Source organism: Balaenoptera borealis, assembly GCF_965194805.1.
Source record: "Balaenoptera borealis genome assembly, chromosome: 16".
NCBI lineage: Eukaryota > Metazoa > Chordata > Mammalia > Artiodactyla > Balaenopteridae > Balaenoptera > Balaenoptera borealis.
Window position 1 is genome coordinate 50,230,318 of NC_138872.1, and position 21,025 is coordinate 50,251,342.

General features: G+C 58.9%; 2 protein-coding genes across 4 annotated transcripts in view; both read right to left on the reverse strand.

The window, feature by feature from the left end:
* The window catches only part of AXIN1 (axin 1), a 58,496-nt gene extending 52,215 nt beyond the window's left edge, over positions 1-6,281 (reverse strand). The window contains exons 1-2 of one of the 3 annotated variants that reach the window (XM_082361531.1): positions 5,934-6,278; positions 1,139-2,099 (exon numbers count right to left, since the gene is read on the reverse strand). In XM_082361531.1, coding sequence (XP_082217657.1) covers positions 1,139-2,016 — 878 coding nt within the window. In that variant the 5' untranslated portion in view covers positions 2,017-2,099; positions 5,934-6,278. Of the gene's footprint in view, positions 1-1,138; positions 2,100-5,933 lie in introns of all 3 variants that reach the window. The other 2 variants (XM_082361532.1, XM_082361533.1) reach the window with 2 other exon arrangements.
* Positions 6,282-17,425: 11,144 nt separating this feature from the next.
* Positions 17,426-20,199, reverse strand: MRPL28 (mitochondrial ribosomal protein L28). The gene is made up of 5 exons (XM_082361618.1): positions 19,902-20,199; positions 19,063-19,215; positions 18,608-18,742; positions 18,426-18,512; positions 17,426-17,817 (listed from the first exon to the last, which is right to left on the reverse strand). The coding sequence occupies exons 1-5, from the start codon at positions 20,187-20,189 to the stop codon at positions 17,710-17,712; spliced, it is 771 nt and encodes a 256-aa protein (XP_082217744.1). The 5' UTR covers positions 20,190-20,199; the 3' UTR covers positions 17,426-17,709.
* Positions 20,200-21,025: the final 826 nt, after the last annotated feature.

Here is a 21,025-nt window from a genome sequence, read left to right on the forward strand (position 1 = left end):
GGGAAATGAGTGAGAACGGAAGTGCCCACTAAAATCGGCAACAGGCTCCAACTCGAGACCAAATAAACTTCCAGCAACCACAGAAAAGAGAAAGAAGAAACAGGTTTCCAAAGTGGTAACAACTTCCAGATAGCACCACTCCATGCCTCCAAAGCCGCATATGTGCCCACATGCAAAGACTGTGATCACAACTTCAGAATGCTGGGAACTGAATACACAACAGCACAACTCATTTTCTTGGCGGGAGAAAGGTTCAGTACTGGAGCCACAACCACTTTGGAAGTTCCCAAAGTGCTCAGACAACTTGAAGCACATCAGCCTCCTCACCACCACCCCCCGACCTCTAGGAAGAACCTTATAAGACAGTTACAAAAAGCAATGATCCAGAATTCTCTACGTACTGATGCACTGAAATGTCCACTCTTCTCTTTATTAAGCCAAAAGGATTATATCTGCCAGGTAAACCACCTTCTGTGCAAGAGGACACAAATTTTACTGCTAAAGGGTAAGGTTTAGGGACTTCCCTGGTGGCACAGTGGTTGAGCGTCTGCCTGCCAATGGAGAGGACACGGGTTCTATCCCTGGTCCGGGAAGATCCCACACGCTGCGGAGCAACTAAGCCTGTGCACCACAACTACTGAGCCCGCGAGCCACAACTACTGAAGCCCACGCACCTAGAGCCCGTGCTCTGCAACAAGAGACCCCACCACAATGAGAAGCCAGCGCACCGCAACAAAGAGTAGCCCCCCGCTCGCCGCAACTAGAGAAAGCCCACGCGCAGCAACGAAGACCCAACGCAGCCAAAAATAAATAAATAAATAAGTAAATTTATTAAAAAATAAAAAAATAAAAATAAAGGGTAAGGTTTAAATGTCATATCACTTCTAAGAATTCCAATGTTCCTAATGACTTACAAAGCCATATATTTTAGGCTGTTCTTGATAAAAGTGCCCTCAAACTACAAACATTAAAAACATCTAATGACAAATGTGAAGGCACCATGAGTAAAGACTAAAACCACAACTTGCCCCAGCTCCAGGAGTCCACCCACTTTGGGGCTGAAGGACAAGACCTTTCCCTGCTAGTTCTCCAGGTCTTGGAGGTGAGCACAGAAACGGAGGCCTCGGGTCGGACTCACCTGAACTCTCTGCCTTCGCTGTACCGTCTACTTGAGGAGGCCCTCGGGGCGGCTGTTTCCAGGAGCAGCTTCTGTGTGAGCCTGCCGGGGGGAGCAGGGTCTCTGCCATCGTCTTCGTCTACATCTTGGTCACACTTCCATTCCTCATCTTCGTTCAAAGTGGGTAGGTATCCAGGTACTCCCTTCCCTGTCCCCGACCCAGAGCTCTGGTCACTGCAGAGCTTTGGGCTCTCCGAGCCTGTCCTCGTGTACTCCAAATAAATATCGGACTTGAGGAATGAGGGGTAGGTGTTCTCCTCCATGGTAGACTGGATTTCCGTCTGGGCCTGGTCGAACATGGCGGGATCGATCTGCTGCTTCATGATGCAGTCCTTTATGAAGCTCTTGGTGGCTGGCTTGGTCTGCCTGGACACAATGCCATTGTTATCGAGGATGTACTTGCGGTAGATAGCTCTGGCCAGCTTCAGCCTCTTCTCCTCATTCGAGTCACAGGGCTCCAGTTTCCTGAAGCCGCTGCAGGCAAACCAGAAGTCCAGGAGATCGGCACAGTCCTCCTGCTTCAGGAAAGTCCTAAACAGGTTTATCCCGTCTTGATCGTCCAGTAGGGAGTGCAGCGACTCGGCCCACTTCAAGTACGGAGGGGTGGGCGAAGCGCTGCCCTCAGGCTCGTACCCCAGGTCCAGATCTGAGCGCCTCGGAGTGGCTGTTGAAGTCTCACCTTTAATCCCGGCACCTTTCCCAGAGCAGAAGCTGTGGCTGATGGGCCTGGGGTCCGTGGACACCAGTTCACCCTCCTCACCAGGCACTGGGGGTCGGGGGGCATCTTCGGTGAAACTTGCTCCGAGGTCCAAGGGGAAACCCTGCTCTTGGATATTCATTTTGGGACTCTGTGCGTCAATGAACAATGAGCGCTGCACCCTAATACATCAGTACTTACAGCTCCAAAGTGAATCAATCTGTCCTGTTGAAACCATTAAGAGGACAAGGATTAGGAAAGGTGGGTCCATGGAAACATGACCATAGAGGTTTTCTCAAGACAAGACTCGCAATGATGCCCTCCCGCTCGAACTCAAAGCCAGAAATTCAGTTTAAATTTTCAATCTTTTGTCACAAAAAAGGTTTGTACTATATTAGAACAATTTCTGGAAACTTTTCCAACTACAGGAATGCCTCTGGCACTAAGAAATGAATGTCCAGAACACAGAGAGCGCCACTACCCTCAAGTGTCATTCTGTGAGAACAAAGAGAGACTAGCAGCCCATCCCAGCTGCATGGCCAGTCCCTCTCCTCAGGCTCCAGGAAGGCAGAAGGACTGGAGGAAAGAGAGGTGCTTCTGGTCCTCCCAGCTGTATAAACCTCACATGAAAGACGAGGATGTGTATCTGAGTAGAACAGGGTCGCTGTGATACTCAGATATGGCACATCACTCACCAGAAGGAAGGCAGTCTGCTCCCCACTCCACACTCTCCAGGCCCACAGCCACTGTGCTTCCTGCTGCCCCATTACTTCACACTTACTGTGCCTCACAACATATGCGAACACACAGCAACTTGTTCCTCTAAGTCTCAACACGCCCAGAAGGGCAGTTAACCGTGGGTCGTTTTCAGCATCTTCAAGTGAGTGACCAAAGGACATCACTCACATGCACAGGCACAGGGGCCTTCTCACGCCACCAATGATGTGGACAGTCTTTTTTTTTTTTTTTTTTTTTTTTGCGGGATCTTAAGTTTCCTGACCAGGGATTGAACCCGGGCCCTCAGCAGTGAAAGCACGGAGTCCTAACCACTGGACCGCCAGGGAATTCCCGTGGACAGTCTTAAAAACGCTTCATCAGAAAGCTGCTCTCGACTTTAAAACCTTGCTTAAAAGGAAAGTGTCCTTCTGATAGCAAATGGCAATTGAGTACTCTGAGGAGCAGAGAAGGTATAGAACAAACAAAATCCAAACACAATTAGCTAAGGAAGCATACAGCTTACATGATTCAACTCCATAAAATGAAAACCAAATTACCCACCCTCTTAGAGGTCAGGGGACTATGGGTTTTGTTTCTGCTTCCAGATGCCTGTCTTGTATGAGGGAGGACTGTCCTGGACCGGGACTCTGCCATGGTCTTTGGTCCTCCCTGTCACTGAGCCCACGAGCTCAGGCTACACCTTCCCACCTGGCCTGTTGGATGTAAGTGGTCTGCCTAGAAGGAGACTGGAGAGAAGCATGACAGGTCCAAATGCCTAAAGCACTGAACAAGCCAGAGGGAGCAGAGTGAAATCCTAAAAGCTGGTACAAACACAAGGTGTGGATCTCCCCGGCCACCTCTCCACACTCCAGGCCCTGGCCTGCGTGTAATCTGCCCCGGTACCTGCATTCTCACACTGCACACACTTCACCTGCCAGCAGCTGCCGAAAGCTAGAAGCATCTAGAGATGGAGGATGGGTCACAATTATTGTTCTGCAGCTAATGACTTTGTATGAAAACTACTGGGTAGGCTGCAATCTCAGCCTTGGCAGGAACAGCCTGCTCCTTTGTCAAGGCCCACGGGCTGTGACACCCTGCTGCTCGTGGACCACTTCAACTGCAAAGTCCCTTTTTTTGAGTCCCATCAACATGGAATGAGCACCTTTGATGTCTCCACACCAGCTCATGGATGTCTAGCGTCCTCCTATCGGGGACACCATCTCAGGAAAGAGGACCCACACCTGGTGCTCTGAGCCTTACGGATGAGATACTCTAGTTCACTAGCCTTGAGAAAAAACCAAGTTACTGCGTTCTAACAGGAGGCTAATGACAAGTCACCGTCACTTATCTCTTAAAGTGCTTATCTCTTCCATGTAAATGATCTGTAGCAGGCTGATTTAAACATTTTCTGCAGGGCCCACAGCATCTAACACAAGGTCTTGCAACTAATGGGCACCAATAAACACCTAATTCATAAATATTAAGGAAAACAACACTTGTCATAGACGCCAAATGTCAGCTCTTCACAGGTGCTGAAATAGCAGCAAATTCAAGATCTAGCCGTTTATTATAAAAATGTGCTGTCTTGGTAGACTAACTTTTCATTTGTGTGTGAACACGTCCCCCTAATCATTTAAACTATTTTTTCATAGCCCAGAAGAAACATTTCTTAAACTTCACATCTATTTTTGGCTGTCAAATGACAGAAGACCTTTGGTGTCCCTGGAAGCACACAAACATCTCTCCAAATTACTGCTGTTATTGAAACGTGCTCCAATTACCAAAATATCTGGGTTCCCACGGAGAAGTACAGCAAGCATTCAGTGTGCACACAAATACATACCACAGATAAAGCAGTTATATTAATTCAGGTTAGAGTCAAACGCCCACAAACACGGAATCTGGCCAACAGCCTGTAACCACCATCAATAAAGGGATTCCATAAAAGGAATCCACAACTCTGATACCTCATTTAAAATCGCCTTCAGTCACTGCCTAGGCGCACCCCCTGGGTACCATGGCAGCCAGCTCAATGCTATAGGTGTGTGTATATTTATTTATTTTACTCAAATAGAACTTTTGAATTTTTGATTTATGTGGAGTGTGGAAATAGAGCATGATTCTGACACATTCCCAATTGTCCATTAATTAAAGTCTTGAAGGGTTGGGACTACTGTTTTACATGTAATCTGTTCCCCCACCACCTAAATCCTCAATGACTAATGTAACCCAAAAAATCCACTTAGCTTTTCTGAAACTATAAATCCAAGAAACATCAATACCTGCTGAAAAATCAAACAGAAACATTGTATTTTGCATGCTTTCCCATCCTTGTCCCTGAATAGAAGTTCCTAAAACTGAAACCCAGATACTGCTATCTTGGGAGGTCAGGTTTAGACTGTGTATGTTCTCCAAAACAGGGCCTGGTCCAAGTACATCTGAGATTCTTCCTGAAGCAGCAGAGAACGTAAGTACAAGCAAAAAGGAGGGGCTGAGATGCACAATAACTCTTTATTAATTATCTTAGAGATGGGCTGAGAAAAATCCCCAGAGTACTAATGTATTTTTCTCTTCTGTCCTCGAGGCTGAGCTATAAGTTTCACTGTCCTGACTATACAGCTCTGGTTTCATGAGCGACTGAATTCCAAAATGTAGGCCAGAGATAGATTCTAAGATACACACCCAAGAGAGAGTTTTGGGGGCGAGGCATCAACCTGAAAGAGTAAAGCCCCTCAAGCAAGCCAAACCACAGCAGAGACCCAGACTCAGGCACCTCTGCCTCAGAGAGTGCCCTCCCAGGGTTTCATACTCACTCATTTCTACTTTTTGCTGGGGGAGGGGAAGGGACACTCCACTGTCCTGCTTATCTCCAGGATCCCTCTGCACCCCACCCACTCTGGCCGAACATGCCCCAGGCCCACAGACCACAGCACTGCACCCGGCACCATCCAATCAAACACATCAGCTGCACACCCCGGTCTCTTCCAGGAGCAGCCCCCATTCCTTCTCAGAATCCTGAGTATTCCTCACCCCCTTCAACTCACCTACAGCAAGTGGCTGCCCCTTCTGAACCAAATCCCACTCTTCCCCGTCCATAGGCTCCAGAGTCAACAGACCTTGCCTTCTGCATCACCTGCTAGCATCCCTTCCTAGACACACCCGACCTCCCAAGAGTGGACCCACACACCTTCCTCACACGCTCCAAGCCCGCACAGCCTCGGAGCCCGCACACCCTCCAAGCCCCTCTTCCGGGTCCCGCGCCTGGCCCGGCCTACGCGGCCTACAATGGGCGCCGCACAGGCCCGCGCCCCTCAGGAATGCGCGCCCGGCCGCACTACTCACCCGAGCGGCGGCGGCGGCGGCGGCGGGGCCTCGGGACCGGCTCCCAGAGCGGCGCGGCGCGGTGCGGCCCATGCGCTCAGCGGCGACGCGGCGGGCGGGACCGGGCGGGGGCGCGGCCCCGGGCGGCCCCCATCGCAGCGGCGGCGCGGCGGCCCGGAGGCGAGCGCGGGGCAGGCCGCGGGGGCGCCGCCGAGGCCGGCCGCCCACTCCCACCGGCCTGCTCCGCGGGGACGCGGCTCCGGCCCGACTCCGGCCGGTCCGGCGGCGGCGGCGGCGGCGGCGGCGGCGGCAGCGGCAGCGGCCGCGATCGCTTCCCCGAGCCGGGAGCCGAAGCTCACAGCGCCGAAGCCCAGGCCGGAGCGCCCCCGCCGGCGCCGTCCGGAAGTGCGGGGGCGGGGCCCAGAGCGTGAGGCGGGGCTTGGAGCGCGGGGGCGTGCCAAGAACGTGGGGGCGGGGCCAGGAGGGTGGGCGGGGCCAGGAACACCAGGCGAACCCCGAGAGGGGTGACAGGGCGAAGAACTGTGGTGGGCGGAGCCTCTAGCGTGGAGGCGGGGCCGGAGCGTGGAGGCGGGGCCAAGAGAGTGGCAGTCCGGCCGAGAGCGCTAGACGGAACCGGAGCGCAGGGAAGGGCGAAGAGCGTAGCGGGTGAGGCTTCGAGCGTGGGGGCGGAGCCTCGAGCATGGAGGCGGGGCCTGATGTAGGCGTGGACCCTGAGCGTGGAGGCGGGGCCAAAAGCGTCTAGGCGGACCCGAGGCGGACCCGAGGCGAACCCGAGGCGTGACGCAGAGCCCGAGCGAGTGGGCGTGATCAAATGTGTCTGTTGGGGAGAGGCCTTGGTGTGGACGGTGCCAGGACGCTGTCAAGGGTGACCCGGGAGGGGGCGCCGGAAACTGCGCTGGGCCCCTGGGGCTGTGTGGTCCGGGAGGGTGGCCCGAGCACCGAGCAGACAGACGGCCCCCAGGCGCACCGCGGGCGCACGCCAGGTTGCAGCCCTCTTCTGCCGCCCACACGGTGTCCGCCGGCCCAGGGCTCCCCAGGTCGGCACCTACAGGCCCGGCCCGCGCCCAGCATGCCTGCCACGGCCTCGGAGCTCCCTGAACGGGAAGACCCTCGCAGGAGGACGGCCACCAACTGCCCACGGCACAGAAGAAAGCAGGTGTCCAGGAGTTGGGCGGTTGGAGAGCACAGCCAGGCTGACCAGGAACTAAGCCCCTGGTGACATCCAGCCTCCTTGTCCCCCTGCTCCGTGCCTGCTGCCCCCCAGGCAGCCAGGACCCTGAGAAGGTGGGCTTGGGCTCTGCCCTCCCTGAGTCCCTAGCCCATCAGGACCCAGCCAAGACCAGGGCACACAGTAGGCATCCAATAAATGTTGGATGTCACTTGGGCAGGGGCCCCAACCTTCAAAGAGCTGTGGGCGGGACTGGCTGAGGCCCCACCCCAACTGGTCCAGCCTGCCTCTATTTCTCCCAGGCACCATCCAGCGTCCTGGCAAGGGCTCCACTTCCCATCACTGCCCCGTGGGTCCCACTGGCCCAGGCCAGCCTGAGAGCAAGTGCTTCTGGGTGTCCTGATCTCTGCACCCTCTACCCTTCTTCCCCTCGCTGTTTCCATGGCAGCCCTTGCCTGATCTGCAAGCCCAGCTGGCTAGCTCCCATGTTGCCCACCCACCACCAGTCCTTCCCAGAGGAAAAGGATGTGGGCACCAGGAATTGATTACTGTCCCTAAGGAATTGCTTCTGCCACTCCCATGATCACCCAGGACCTTGTCCTCCAGCAGTACCATATCAGACCTGGCACCTAGAAAAATGCTCCTGACAAGCTCCAGGGCATGGCTGTACCCCCATTCTAACACAAGGAAGTTGAAGCTCAGGCCACACAGGGACCTGCTCACCTCCTCCCGGCCCAGGGCTCCCCAGCCCCTCATCCATCCCACACTATCTTCAGCAGCCCTCACCTGGCCTGCTCTCTGGAGCTCTCGCAGCCTTCAGGGCTCTTCCCTGGGTGCATTTGGTCACTTGCCCATCTTCATGCTTCAATTATGCTGCCCCCCCAACTCCCCAGGTCACCTCTAATGCCATCACATCTTCTCCTGGTTCACCCTTGCTGCCCATCCTCATCCCTCATAGCTCCCAGGCAAGGGGAGAAGTCCAGGCTTGGGGCACTCTACCCACCAGCCAACCTCCTACCCAGCTACCCACTGCTGGCCCCTGCCTGGGGTGAGTGGCACAGAGGCATCCCAACCCCCAGCATCCAGCTTCCCAGGGCTCAGCACAGCCTCTGACGCCCAGGGTTTCATAGGAAAGGGGAGCAATGAGGGACGAGGGCCACCAGGGAAGAATCCCCAGCCTGCCAATGGCCCAGGCCACCACCCAGGGCAGGCTGGGCAGGAGCAGGGGCTATGGGTAGGGACAGCACATCAGAGGAACTGCACTGCTGAACCCACTAGAGTCCTGGTGGCAGGTGTCACTCTCACCCACATCCAGCTGGGATGGCCCCAGGCCTCCCAGTGCTGGGTACAGGAGATGCCTTTGCAGCCTCCCCGCAACCCTGTTCAGCCACAGAGCCATAGAGACAGAGTAGGTGGCCATAATGGCACAACAGAGTCTCTGTGGGGTGCAGGAGTCCTCGGTGGGCCGAACAGACATCAGGACCTCCAGGACACTGGTCCTCAGGCTGTCTTTCCACCCCCAGACACGGGCCCCCAGTGCTTGCCTTGGTTCTGCAGAGCTGCTGCTGTGGCCAGGCCAGGCTCCCAGTGTCGTGTCCACATCCATCCTCCTCCTGGCCCATGGTGGCAGATGTCCCCAGGCCCTGGGACCAGAACAGGGCCCTCGCGCCTCTGGCTCCTCGGGGCCCTCGCCCTGTGGGGACAGGAAGGGAGTCAGAAAGCCTGGAGGAAATGCTGTAGCCCTGCTTCAGGGTTGTGGCTATGGGCACTCAGGGGAGGCTGGAGCAGGGTGGTGGTGGGAGGAGCCCAGAGGAGGGAGCTTGGGGAGGCTCTGAAGAGAGGGAGGCAGGGAGGGCAGCCCTGGGGGCCTGCACTGGAGCAAGGGTGACCTGGCAGAGGGACTGCGTCAGACACCCAGAGCTGAGAGCAGACACAGAGCCGTGGGAACCTCACTTGGGAACAGGGAAGTCCATGATGGAGCCCTCTTTTACTACAGAAGTCCTTTAAAATGCGCCCCTCCCTGGGGGCAGGAGTCTGCCACAGGAGGCTTTGATATGATAAACTGTAGATGACATTTGTTCAGGCTTTCCAGGAATGAAATAAAAAACTTAAGAGCAGAAAATCATTTTCTTCAAATGAGACATAAAAGGAATATTTGAAATTGAGTGAGCTCTGAAGCCTTACAGATGTTTGTCCACTTGGCTGGGGGAGACCACTTACAAGAATTAATCCTTGGGAATCATCCAAGATGCACCAAGGTGCTATGTTAAGGGGCGTCCAGCATGGCGCCATGTGTGGGGGATGAGCCCCGCAGACAGGCTACTGAACGTCAGATCTGCACCACTCCTGACTCCCAGGAGGGGAGGGCAAGGAGGGGCTGTTCTGAGTCAGGCTTCTCGAGGGAGTCGCAAGCTTCAGGCTGAGCCCCTTCTGGGCTCTGCATTTTCAGCTCTTCTGCCTGGCCCCAGGTGTGCACAGTGGGAGTGCGCAATGGGCAGGCAGGTGAGGACCTGGAGAGGGAGGAGGCCTTGGCTTATCAGTTCTGACGAGTGCAAGTGGACTTCCCTTCTGAGAGATGGCCCCAGCCACAGCGGCCAGCCACCTTCCTGGCCATGAACCTAGACCCCTGGGCTCCATGTTTTGTCCTGAGTGTCCTTTTTCCATCAGTTCTGAGCTCAGCGAGGAGGGCCAGGTGTTCCTCCATCACAAGTTCAACAAAGGATGTGGAGACATCACACCAAGGGCGTGAGAGACACCACCAAATAGAAAGGCTTGGAGCCCACACACAGGGTACGCACTTGGGTGGACGCAGAGAATGTGCCTATAAAGGCAGGAACTACCCCAGAGCATTAATACCGGTCGTTGCTGGAGGGCGATTAAGGCGGGCTCCAGTCTCTTCACACGTCAGGAAGAAGGTCTACAACAACGCTACAGCTGAGATCTTAGGAAAACCAGGAAGCTCTGCAGCAGGCCATCGTCCCATCAACGGTCAGTATAAATTAATCCATCAGAGTGAGGCCAGCCTCAGGTGAGGATCCTGGGGTATGGGACAGAGCTGACCCATGGGGCAGTGTCAGGCGGGGTGTGACTGCTGCGGTCACCCCGAGTCGGCCTTGGGACCAGCAAGAAGGTGTCACCTTGAGCTTCCTGGGCCGGCCAGCTCCATGGCCACCCTGGGCTGGGGCCTCCCTGGGCCCCGACTCTGCCTCAGGCAGGTCCCCCACCTCTTTCCACCTGTGTCTGGCTCCTCTCACCCTTCCCACTTGGGGGCAGGTGTGCCCTCCAGGCTGCCATTTTGCATCCCTCTTGTTGCCTGGAGTTCTCTTGCCAGCCTGCAGCCAAAGCTGCCGCAGACAGACGCCCAGGAGCAACCCCAGTCCCAGTGCCAAGCTAGGGAGGTTGGGGGACAGGAGCAGGGCTTTGCTTCAGACAAACTGGCTCCAAGGTCACCTCAGTGGTGCAAGACACTTTCTGACCCTGCTGCTCTCTGTCGTCCAGTCCCGGTGGCCCCTGCTCCTAGGAGGCACCTCATCCTGCCCTGGCCTCTTACAGGCCAGGAGGTCCCACCCACAGAGATGGAGAGCTGAGCACTCTGCCATTGCCGGCGCGGGCAGTACGCTCACAAACGGGCGCGGTGGTCACCTGCTTGCTCCCGCTCGCTCAGAGCCCGGAGTCCCAGGCCACGCAAGCCGGTGGCATGCTCGTCTCAGGGTCCCTGCACAGACCACTCACGCGGCAGACCTGACACAGCTCCCCTCATCCCTGCCGGCCCCCAGGAGTCAAGGGCGAAGCCCCAAAGTCAGCACACTCCACACCAGGGTGCCCTCCACACACCCCCAACTCAGGTCGCACCCTGTGTCCTGAGGGGGGTCCTGTCAGTCCAGGCCGAGGGGCACAGCAGAGACACCTTTCTGCACTGCCTCTCTGGAGGATTCTGACTGCAAGGGTGTGTCTAGTGGGCTCAGGGATAGAGGATGGGCATTGAGGGTTCGATGGCCAAGATGGCTCCCACCAGCCACAGGGGCTTGGGAAAGAGGAGGGGTGAGCAACCCACCCACCCGCAGCCCAGCACCTCCCCAACTTGGGGGCCTCAGTGTCACCCGCCCAGCTCCTGCCTCCCTGGACACTTAAGCGTCTGCCTGTGTCTTGGGCTGGCCAGAGACTCTGGGCACCTTCTCGAGCCAGAGTATCCTCCTTAGCAAAGTGAGAGTCCCAACGTGATCCTGCTGGCCTCAGAGGTCTGTGTGTGACCCTCCATGAATGGGCCCAGGCCACGGAATGGAGCCCACGCTGGCTGTGGTCTCAGACACGTCGCAAACAGAGGACTGGGCCTCCTGGCCTCGCCCACCCCCAGTGCTATTTCCCCAGGAGCACTGGTGTCCACATGGAAGGGCCAGGTTCCTGGGGACCTCGGCCCAACTTCTGGAAGCAGCAGGTAAAGTCCCACCTTCCCAGTCAGCCTCAGGCTACTCCTCTTCAGGTCTTTGGGCCGCCTGCCCTCCTGCTGCACTGACCCTCACGCCGGGCAGACTCCCGCTCTGTCCTCTCTGTCCCTGTCCTGGCTGCCCCATCCCCGAAGGCCTCTCCCAGTGCAGTGAGAGCTCACACCCATCTGAGGGTTATTTTTTCTCCTTCCACCTGACACACCTCATTTCACCCCCAGCCCCCGCCCCGGCCAAGTCCCCATAGTCCTGGGGACCAGGGCCACCCCTCGAGCTGACAGCTACGGGCCTTGGCGACGGGAGGCGGGGAAGTGCTGCCCCAGGTGGGCCAGCTGCCCCCGTCCCCAGCCCACCCCTCAAGGTCTGCCTCCACCACCCTCCCTCCACTTTGCCATCCCTCGATGTCTCTCTCGGCTGCCTAGGAGCCCTGCGGCTGCCGCGGCCCAGTTGTAAGTATGTGATTATGTATGCCGGGTCCCTCTGGCCCCTTTGTTGCTGCAGAATCTGTCATGGCAAACAAAAGTGCACTGGATTAGCCACAGTGGATTAAAAGATTTGCTTCTCAGAGTTTACCTAATAACCTAACAATCGCACTGACGGAGGCTTTGAACCTCCGAGACACGCTCGCCAGGCCATCTGGGAGCCCTCAGCCTCTGCGGGCAGCAGGACGGTTGGGGTGATTACAGGCAGCCTCCACCCGTCTTCACACCCGGCTCGGCCGTGGCGGGCCTGAGCGCTCGGCTCCTGCCAGGCCCATCTGGGCCCAACGTGGGGACGAGACCAGACTCCAGGAGAAGAAGATGGAGGCCCAGGTTGGGGGCCAAGGCCCAGGCAGGACCTCCTTCCAGAGGGCCCGCTGCCCAAAGCCAGGTGTGGGTGGTGGGCACCAGCCCTCGCCTGCACGGGCCCACCCCCCCCAGGGGCATCCACACGTCACACACAGCAGCAAGGACACTGCAACATGGACTGCAGCCATGGCCGGCAGGTGACACTCCAGGCTCCACCATGCCATGGCGCACAGCCCCACGGCCAGCGCCCCTCAACGCGCGTTCCTGCACACACGCGTGCACACGCGCACACACGCACACACACACGAGCGTGTCCCTCTTTGATCTCCAAAGGACACTCCATTTACAAGCTCTTAATCGCAGCTGCCTTTTCGGGGCCTGTCCTCTGAAGTCCCGAGTAATGGGATTTGGCGCTTCTGATCCATCTTGGGCTGACCACTCCCCGTTATAGGTGGACATTTTTTCCTTTTTTGCCGTCTTTTTTTTTTCTTCTCGAAAAAATGCTTCTGAAACCGCACTGCCTTGACATGCCTGTTGCCTAGCCCTGGGAGCAGTGGCCGGGCAGCTGTTACGCCCAGGGCCTCGGCCAGTTGGGGGTCTTTGATGCCGCCTGTACGTGAAATCTGCCGAGAAAGACCCACGAGAGCGATTTTCGGACCTCGGTGCACTGGGATTCATCCTGCCTTGCGCCGTTTCCTTTGTCTCTCTTCCCATGACCCTTCCTTGGGGTATTTGGGGAGAGGGTCCCGGGGTGAAGGTGCAGAGGGTGGGGTGGGCTGAGGGCTGTGGGCTCAGCCACAAGAACAATGGGCAGCAGGGAGCGCGTCCACCTGTCTGCCTGTCTGCCCGTCTGTCTATCCGTGCACCCACCCAGCTTACCTCACCTGCCTGGCTCCGTGTGCCTGCTCCCGCCCCACCGGCCCGCGCTCCGCCATGCTGGGCCTGGCTGTCCGTCCGAGCACTCTGAGCCACTCCAGGAAGCGGGTCCCTGCTCTTGGCCACTGTGTGGCTGCAAGGAAGAAGCGTGACTCTAGGCTGCAGCTCGGGCTCCCACCGCCGATTGGCTGAGGCAGGGACCAGATGACGGCCTCGGAACCCTATGGTAGCCATGGCAACCAGCCCCTTTAGACACCGCCACCCCCAAGCCACTCCTGACTGCAGAGGGAGCAGGCGGCACCGCTGGTGGGCCCACGCCAGGGTCCCCTTGGAGGGTCGGGTCAGACGTGGCTGGATGGTTGCTGCTCCTGCACCAGCTGTTGGGTGTTTTTTTGTGTGTGTGTTTTATGCATGTCCAGTGTTAGTGGTCCCTGTCCCTCTCTTGGGACATGTGCTAGGCCACTCCATGCCCTTCCTGATGCTCTGGCAGTGGCAGGAACAGTGTCCTTGCAGCCCCTACTGAGAGGAAGACTTCAGGTCAGGCTTGTCCCAGGAGCTGAAAGCCAGGCCCAGTCTGGTGAGAAAATGCGTGAGGGCAGCAGGAGGAGGAGCAGGAGGAACTCCGCACCCCCAGGAGGCAGATCCAAGCTCTCCTCCACCTCAGACCCCAAACAGCCTACGGGCCTCACCTCTGCCTGCCAACCCCTCCGCAGCCCTCTCCTTAGTCCTTTGGACACACAGACACACACAACCCCAGCATGGCCCTCCTGCCCCACAGACCTTGTGTCTCCACCCAGTAGGACCCTGGGACACTTTCCAACCCTGTGTCTTTGCACCCACTCTTCCTGTGGCCTGCCCCAGGGTCTGCTGGCCTCAGTGAGGCCTTCCCTGATGTCTCAAGGCCACAGCTATTCAGCAAGGGCACAATGCAGCATCACTCCAAGAACTGGCCATCCTGGGTGTTGCAGGATAGAGAGCAGCCCAGAGCCACCCCCACCCCATCTCCATGACAACCCCTGGCCTTTCAAAAAGTCCCCGGGGTCAGCACCTCCTGGTCAAGGCCCCCACGTAGGGCGCCTGAGAGCCCTAGGAGGCCCAGCCCCACCTGCTGAGCAGAAGATGGAGGAACAGCTGCAGGGCTTGGAGAAGCAGGTGTGGGCCTCAAGCCCCCAGGAAGAAGCCAAGGCTGAGGCAGGCCCCTGCCGAGGCCACTGCCAAAGCCAGAGGGACCCAGGAGTAAGGCGGAGCATGGAACAGGAGTCCAGAGTGGTCACACATCTGAGGGAACACACACAGGGCAGGCTGGGCTGGGCCCAGAGCCACAGGGCACAGAAGCTGCTCGGCCTGCACCCTGGACTTGTCCTGAACTCTTCACACTGGCCTGGCCACACCCCAAGCTGCCCAGTCATGGGGCTTCCACCCCCAGCCTTGGGGCATCCCCTGCTGTGCTGGAGGCCATGTGCAGACAGATCTCCTCCAAGAGCAAAGTGGGCTGGGTCACCTGTGGGTGGTAAAGGGGCCAGGGCCTGGAGCCTCATTCTGGGGCTCAGGGTGAGCTGGGGAGGGCTCTGGCATGCTACGGCACAGGGTGCCAATCTGCACAGGGCTGGTGCTGCTGGGCAAGTTCTCCTGACCCAGGGCTCCAGCTAGGGGGTAGCCAGTGGCGGTGGGAGGAGAGGGGCTCAAGGGGGCAGCAATGGATGGTGAAGGTTGAGGTGGGTCCCAGTGCGTGTGGATGGGCCCCACAGCGGCTCCCTTGTGCTCCCAGCACCCTGAAAGGGTGCAGGTTGCCCTCTGCACACCTGCCACCCTGCAGACCCTGATGGTGAGGGGTCAGGCACAGAGCCCTGGACTGAGCCCTGCCCCTCTCAGCCTATGTTGTCCCCTCTCTAGGTAGGGTTGGTCCTTTTGCCTGCCCTGGGACACAGGGGCAGTGGAATCAGGCAGTGGACACAACAGGGCCTTGAGACATCATGGTGTTGACGGCCATGCTACTGTCAGGGCCTCCAGTGCTGGTCCCGAGAGCCCCTCCCCAGTCCATAGCCATAGTGACCCTTCACCCTCCTGTCCACAGCCCAGCATGGAAGCCGACTGGTTGAGCTCTGTTGTCATAGAAACACATAGGAGGGTTGACCCAGCTGGTGCAGAGACAGGGGCATGGCCTGTTTGCAGCCACGGGTCAGTGCAGGGCAGCTCAGGATTCCACAGGTTCGACCTTGATCAGCACAACCCCCTGCCCTGCACCAACCCAGGGTCCTGATTGGCTGCAGGGCCTCAGCCAGGGCAGAACCGGAGCTCTGACAAGAGTAACAAAGAGATTGTGGTTGAGACTGTGCAGAGATGTGGTTGACAGGAGACGAAAATGAAGGCAGCTCAGGGGCCTCCGCCTGACCAGGGCCGGGGGGGTGGGACACGTGGAAGGCAGGGACGTGTAGCTGATGGGCAGCTCAGCTCCTGGATCCGTGCTTGTGGGTGAGTGCAGCCCTTATGTCCTCTCCCCACTCCCACCTCCCAGAGGAAACCGGAAGGTCTGGGTTATTGTTTTCTTGGGGCTGGGGAGTGAGTCTGTCACTCAGTGAGGGCTTCTGAACCTTTCCTGAGGCAAGGATTTTTGTGAGAATTTGAGGAAACTGATGCTGCACCACCAGAAAAAGGCTCATGTTTCAGTTCTAGGGCCAGGACCACACTGAGACCCCCAACTCAGTCCAGCCTCAGGCTAGGCAGGGGGCAAGTGACCTGCTAAGGGCATGCCAAGCTCCTCCCAGGAGCCAGCAGAAGCCAGCCTGGGCCCACCAGTGCTGACAGGGAGGCCAATTCCACCCTCCATCCACCTCTCCCTCCCCCGGACTGCTCACACCTGGCCCAGCCCCCACCCTGCTCAGGCCACAATCCCTATGTCAGCGCCAGGTCCCTCAGGTCCCTCGAGGCTCCAGGAATGGCACAGGCACCCCCTCGGCCTGTGGCCTTAGTTGGGGCAGGAAGGAGCAGGCAAGGGAGGGGTACCTGAGTCAATATCAGTGAACTGGGGATGTTCTGGGTGCGCATCGCAGGGGTACCCAGGCAACAGACTGGGGTGGGGGGGGGAGGGGGGCGGGGCACAGAAAGGGGATCCTGAACGTGGGAGGGAACCAGGAGGTGGAAGCTGGGGAGACTGGCCCACCCAGAGCACCAGCAGTCTGTGTGGTTCAGACAACTGGGCTGGGCGTTGCCAGCCCACAGAGCCGGGCCAGGCGTGAGCTGGGCATCATCAGCTTTTGGTAAAATTCTTAAAAAATTAAAACGGTCACAGAATAGGGATGAGGACACATGGGGTCTCAAGGTGTCCCCGGAAGAGACTGGGACTGGTGACCTCTGGGGCATTCCCCCCAGGGCTCTGACCCCAAGGCAGCCCCCCATCCTGGATGACCTCCTTGCGAGCCATGGAGCCTCCAGGGCCCTCTTGCAGCCATGCTCACTGGCCAGCTGCACGCTCCCTCTGGCCTCCCACCCCATAAACACAGCCCAGGTGGCATCACTTCCACGGCTCCCTCAGGGGAGCCTGGTGCCCCTCAGTCAGCTGCCAGGACCAGGTCAGGGGAACCCACCTGTGTCCTCCCAGAGAGACCCAAATGGGTCTCAGTGCTCAGGATTTCCAGGTAGGGTCAGTGAAGAGGGTCATGCCATCCCCAAATCTCAGAGCAGGAAAGGCTTCAGGTGCCTGGTTCAGCCTCCCACTGGGGGCCACATCCCCACCCAAGTTCAGGTCTGGGTCAGCTGAAGAGGGAACATCTGTGTCACAGGCCCCGCAGGCCATGTGGCTTCTGCCTCCTTCTGGACCGTGACAGGGAGGTGCTAACAGAAGCTCCAGACTCAAGGCCTTCCCTGTGAGACACTGGCACCAGCAGCACCCTCTGGGGCCCCTGCACCTCCCAGAGCTGGGGGGGGGTGGTGCTCGCCACCCCAAAGGCAGTGCTGGTGCAGACACCATATAGCCACTCCCAGAGCCAGAACATAGCACCAGGCCTCTGCTCTGGAGAACATTCCAGGCAATGTGCAATGAGGAGGAGCGAGCACAGTCCTACTCTATCCTAGGATGCCTCCCACAATGCTGGGTTCTCCCAGAGAAGAGAAGAGCACCAAAACCTTGCACACCTAGGGACCACCACCCACCTCAGCTGCGTCCCGGGTCTCTGAGGCACGGGGTGAGCCTGATCCTCTAAGCAAAGCAGCACACACACAGCCCGGCTCAGACTTTACTCACACTTTCCCCCGAGGGTGGTGACCTGCCTTGGCAGGGCCTCCACTGCGGGGAGGGGGGGACAGAGGCAGCGAGAGGGCCCCAGGCCTCTGGGGATCCTGGGACAAGAGACCTCCTGGGGCCTCCACAAAGCCCACCCCACCCGGGAGCTGCACGGCCAGCACACACGACCACGGGTGGCCCTCACCACCACCCCAGGCTCTGTCCACAGTGCCAAAGGGGGCGGGGTGCTGAGCCTGGCTGTCAGGCCCAGGTCCCAGTGCGGCTACGTCCTGCTGGCTCTCTTCTGCACCACTGCCGGCTCAGACAGCGCTTGCTGCTGAAGCTGCTCAATCAGCTCCTCCACGTAGACCTTGAACAGAGGAACGGGGTCCTAGAGAGACAAGACAGGTCACAGTGAGGCGCTCTGGGGAGGGTGGGGATCCAGCTGCTGACCAAACACCAAGAGGAATCAAGCATGAGAGGACCAGGCCCCTCCTGCTTGGCCACGGGGTCAAGCAAGGCTACTTGCCATCCGCTAGCCCCCAGCCCAGAGGACAGTGCTCTGTTCGTGGGAGAGGGGCCGCAGGGGCCTTGGCTGCAGAGACTCCGGGCAGAGAGAAGGGGCAGCAGCTACGATGGGCCCCCTGTCCTGGCAGCTATCACACGCTCCAGACTCCTCTAGGGGACAGACACAAAAGGCCTCAGTGCAGTACTGGGCAGACCCTGCGGAATACTAGGTGGCCACAGAAATTGATGGTGCCAAGCATCCAGCTCTTATCCATCTTCCCATCCACGAAACCAGCCAGGGGGGGCAGGAGAGGGTCAGGACCTGGAGGGGAGGGAGTGGGCCACGCGGAGACCACAGCCCACGGCTCCCGCTGGGTAGCAGTGCCTCCCCAAGCCCACCCAGTGCCCCTGTCAACACACCCCAGGGGCTGCTGCTTGGCAGCTGTGCCCACTCCTGAGAGGGCAGGGCAGCTGGTGCTCACACATGCTCACCTTCTCTTCTAGGAGCCTCTGCTTCTCCACGGCCTCGTCCAGCGTCAGGCCAACCCACTCGGCCTCTGCCTCCGGGATGACAAACGCCTGGGCAGACAGAGACGGGCTCGCGGGTGAGGTCAGGGGTGGGCAGCCGGCCAGGGGGCCCACGAGGAACAGTAAGTAAAGGCTGGAGCCCTGACCTTGTACTTGTCGTAGATGGCCGCTCTCCTGTGGGGGTCATCTGGGTGCAGCTGGGGGTCCTGTCGGGCGAGCCGCAGCAGCATTCCTCGCTTCAGGTCCATCCCAAACTTGGAGCACAGGTCCTCTTTCGGGGTCTGGCAGGAGGCTCTGCATGGGGCCAGGTGCTGCGGGCAGGGCCCTGCCCACCGCACCAGCCGGCCCCTCCAGCTTCCTCCCCAGCAGCTGGCAGCCCCCAGGCCAGCCTGGTGGAGCACTTTAGGCGAGGTGGGCAGCCCCAGCACCCAGACCAGAAGCGAGGAAGGTCTAAGAGCAGAGAAGGAGGCAGCTGTGCTCTCTTGGCCACATGGGCAAGATGGCCGTCCACAGTGATGGACTCCCACTGGGGCTGCCCAGAAAGGGACATGGTCCCGTTTATATCTCACAGGGAACCCCAGCGTGGTGCAGATCTGCTTGCCTTGAGAATGTAGAAGTCAAACCCGTAAGCCTCGTCGATGAGGTCCAGGGTGCGCATGGTCACGGTCACGGTGAACCTGGTATCCAGGATCTCACTGTAAAGCTCACGCTGGAACAACTGCGGTTTCCACACCTTCTTCACCCTCTTGGAGAGCTGAGGGGGCAAGAAACCTGGTGAGCGCTGCTGCTTCTCCCCACACACTGGAGTGGGGAGACTGGGCATGTGGAGCTGCATGAAGCAGTCCCCACCTGGGGACCCAGGTGCCCACCCAGAGGTCAGCTTCTCCCCAGACCTTGCCCAAGTTGCTGGTGTTTATTCCAGACACACCGCACACACGACCATAACTCCACGGTTCACAGGTCATCACATCCCAAACCAGGGACCAAGGGGCCAAAGGCAAAGGGAGACGCTAGCCTAGGAGGCCTCAAAGACATAAGCCCCCTCCTTCCCCCAGGCTCCCCACCAGAGGCAACACAGCTCAGGGGGCAGACTCAGGAGACCGGCTCCCAGGTGAGCCTCTCGGCCTTCCTAAATGCCAGCCCTGTAGGTGTCACGAGGAGTAGAGAAAGTATGGCGGTCAAGCTGACAGGTGACCTTAAACCTCATTCTCCATCTCTTCTCACCACACAGGGCTCCTCATCTATACACTCGATCTGGCTACCGAAACTGTGACTTTTTACTCCTGAGGACACTCTTCAGATGGAGCTGTGTCTCCACCAGACTGTAAGCTCCCTCTCCCAGAGGGGTGGGGGTCCCTTTCACTGTCCAGGTACCTCCGGAGCCCGGAGCAAGGCAGCGAGGCCCAGGAAGTACCGCTCAAGCCCGTCCTGCTCACCCACCTTGTCGTTGCTGACGTATCTGTGACCCTGCACCCAGCCCTCGCCGCCCCAGAGCCCCAGCTGGGACTCCGGGGGATAGTGAACGGGAATGGGCACGTCCTCCACGCGCTCCCGCTGCCCGTTCTTGGGGTTGATCTTGAATTTGACCCCGTGTGGCCTGTAGTGCACGGGAGTGGGCGTCCGCGCCTCCTCCAAGGAACGCAGGTAGTGCTGGGGCAGGCGGGAGTAGATGCCCTCCCGCAGCCGGAGCTGCTTCCACAGGCCGACCGGGACCTTGTGCAGGGGCATCGTGGCGAGCCTGGCAGGAGGCAGGGGCCACCGTCACGAGCGCCCGGCCGGACGCGGGCCCCGACCCCCACCCCCGACTCCAGCCCCCGGCGCGCCGCCTCTACCCTGGCCCCATGGCCCCGCGCGGCCCCGAGCCCAGCCGCGTAACTCCAAGAGGCCCGATCCCCCGACTCCCGCCCCCGGCCTCCAGCCCCATCCCGACCCCCGGCTCCGCCTCCGTCACCCCCGCGCCCGGCCCCCCGCGCGGCCCCAACTTCGACCCCGTGCCCCCGCGCGGCCCCGACCCCAGCCGCGTGACCCCGGGCTGCCCAACCACCGCAAGACCCCGATTCCAGAGCCGGCCGCACCACCTACCTACCTGAGTCCCGCTCCCCCCCGGAACCGGAAGTCGTGCCGCGGCACCTTGCCTTCCACCCGCCGCTGACTGGCTGCAAAGCCGGTCGGTCTACAACGCCCCCCCTCGTCCCGCCCCCTTTCCCGTCTTTAGGGACCGTGGAAAACTCGCTGCGGAGACGGCGGCAGCTGCAGGCACCGTCGGCAAGCGTGGGCCCATTTCCTGGGAGCAGGGACTTGTCATTCTCGGTCCCACCTCCCCTCCTCCCGGAAGGAGCCCAGAAAACAATGTAAAAACTCTTTTGCCTTGAAACATCATGTAGAATATTAAATTCACTAATCACAGTGCAATCAGAGCTACAGAAAAATACGTCTTAAATGTCTTGAAAAAATTCCTCCCCAAAATACTGTATATAAATGTTTCCACTTTACAAGCCTAGAGAATGCTCCAGTGGCCAAGTGCTGGGTGACTGGGGGTGCGGGAAGCCTCCAGGGAGGCCGCA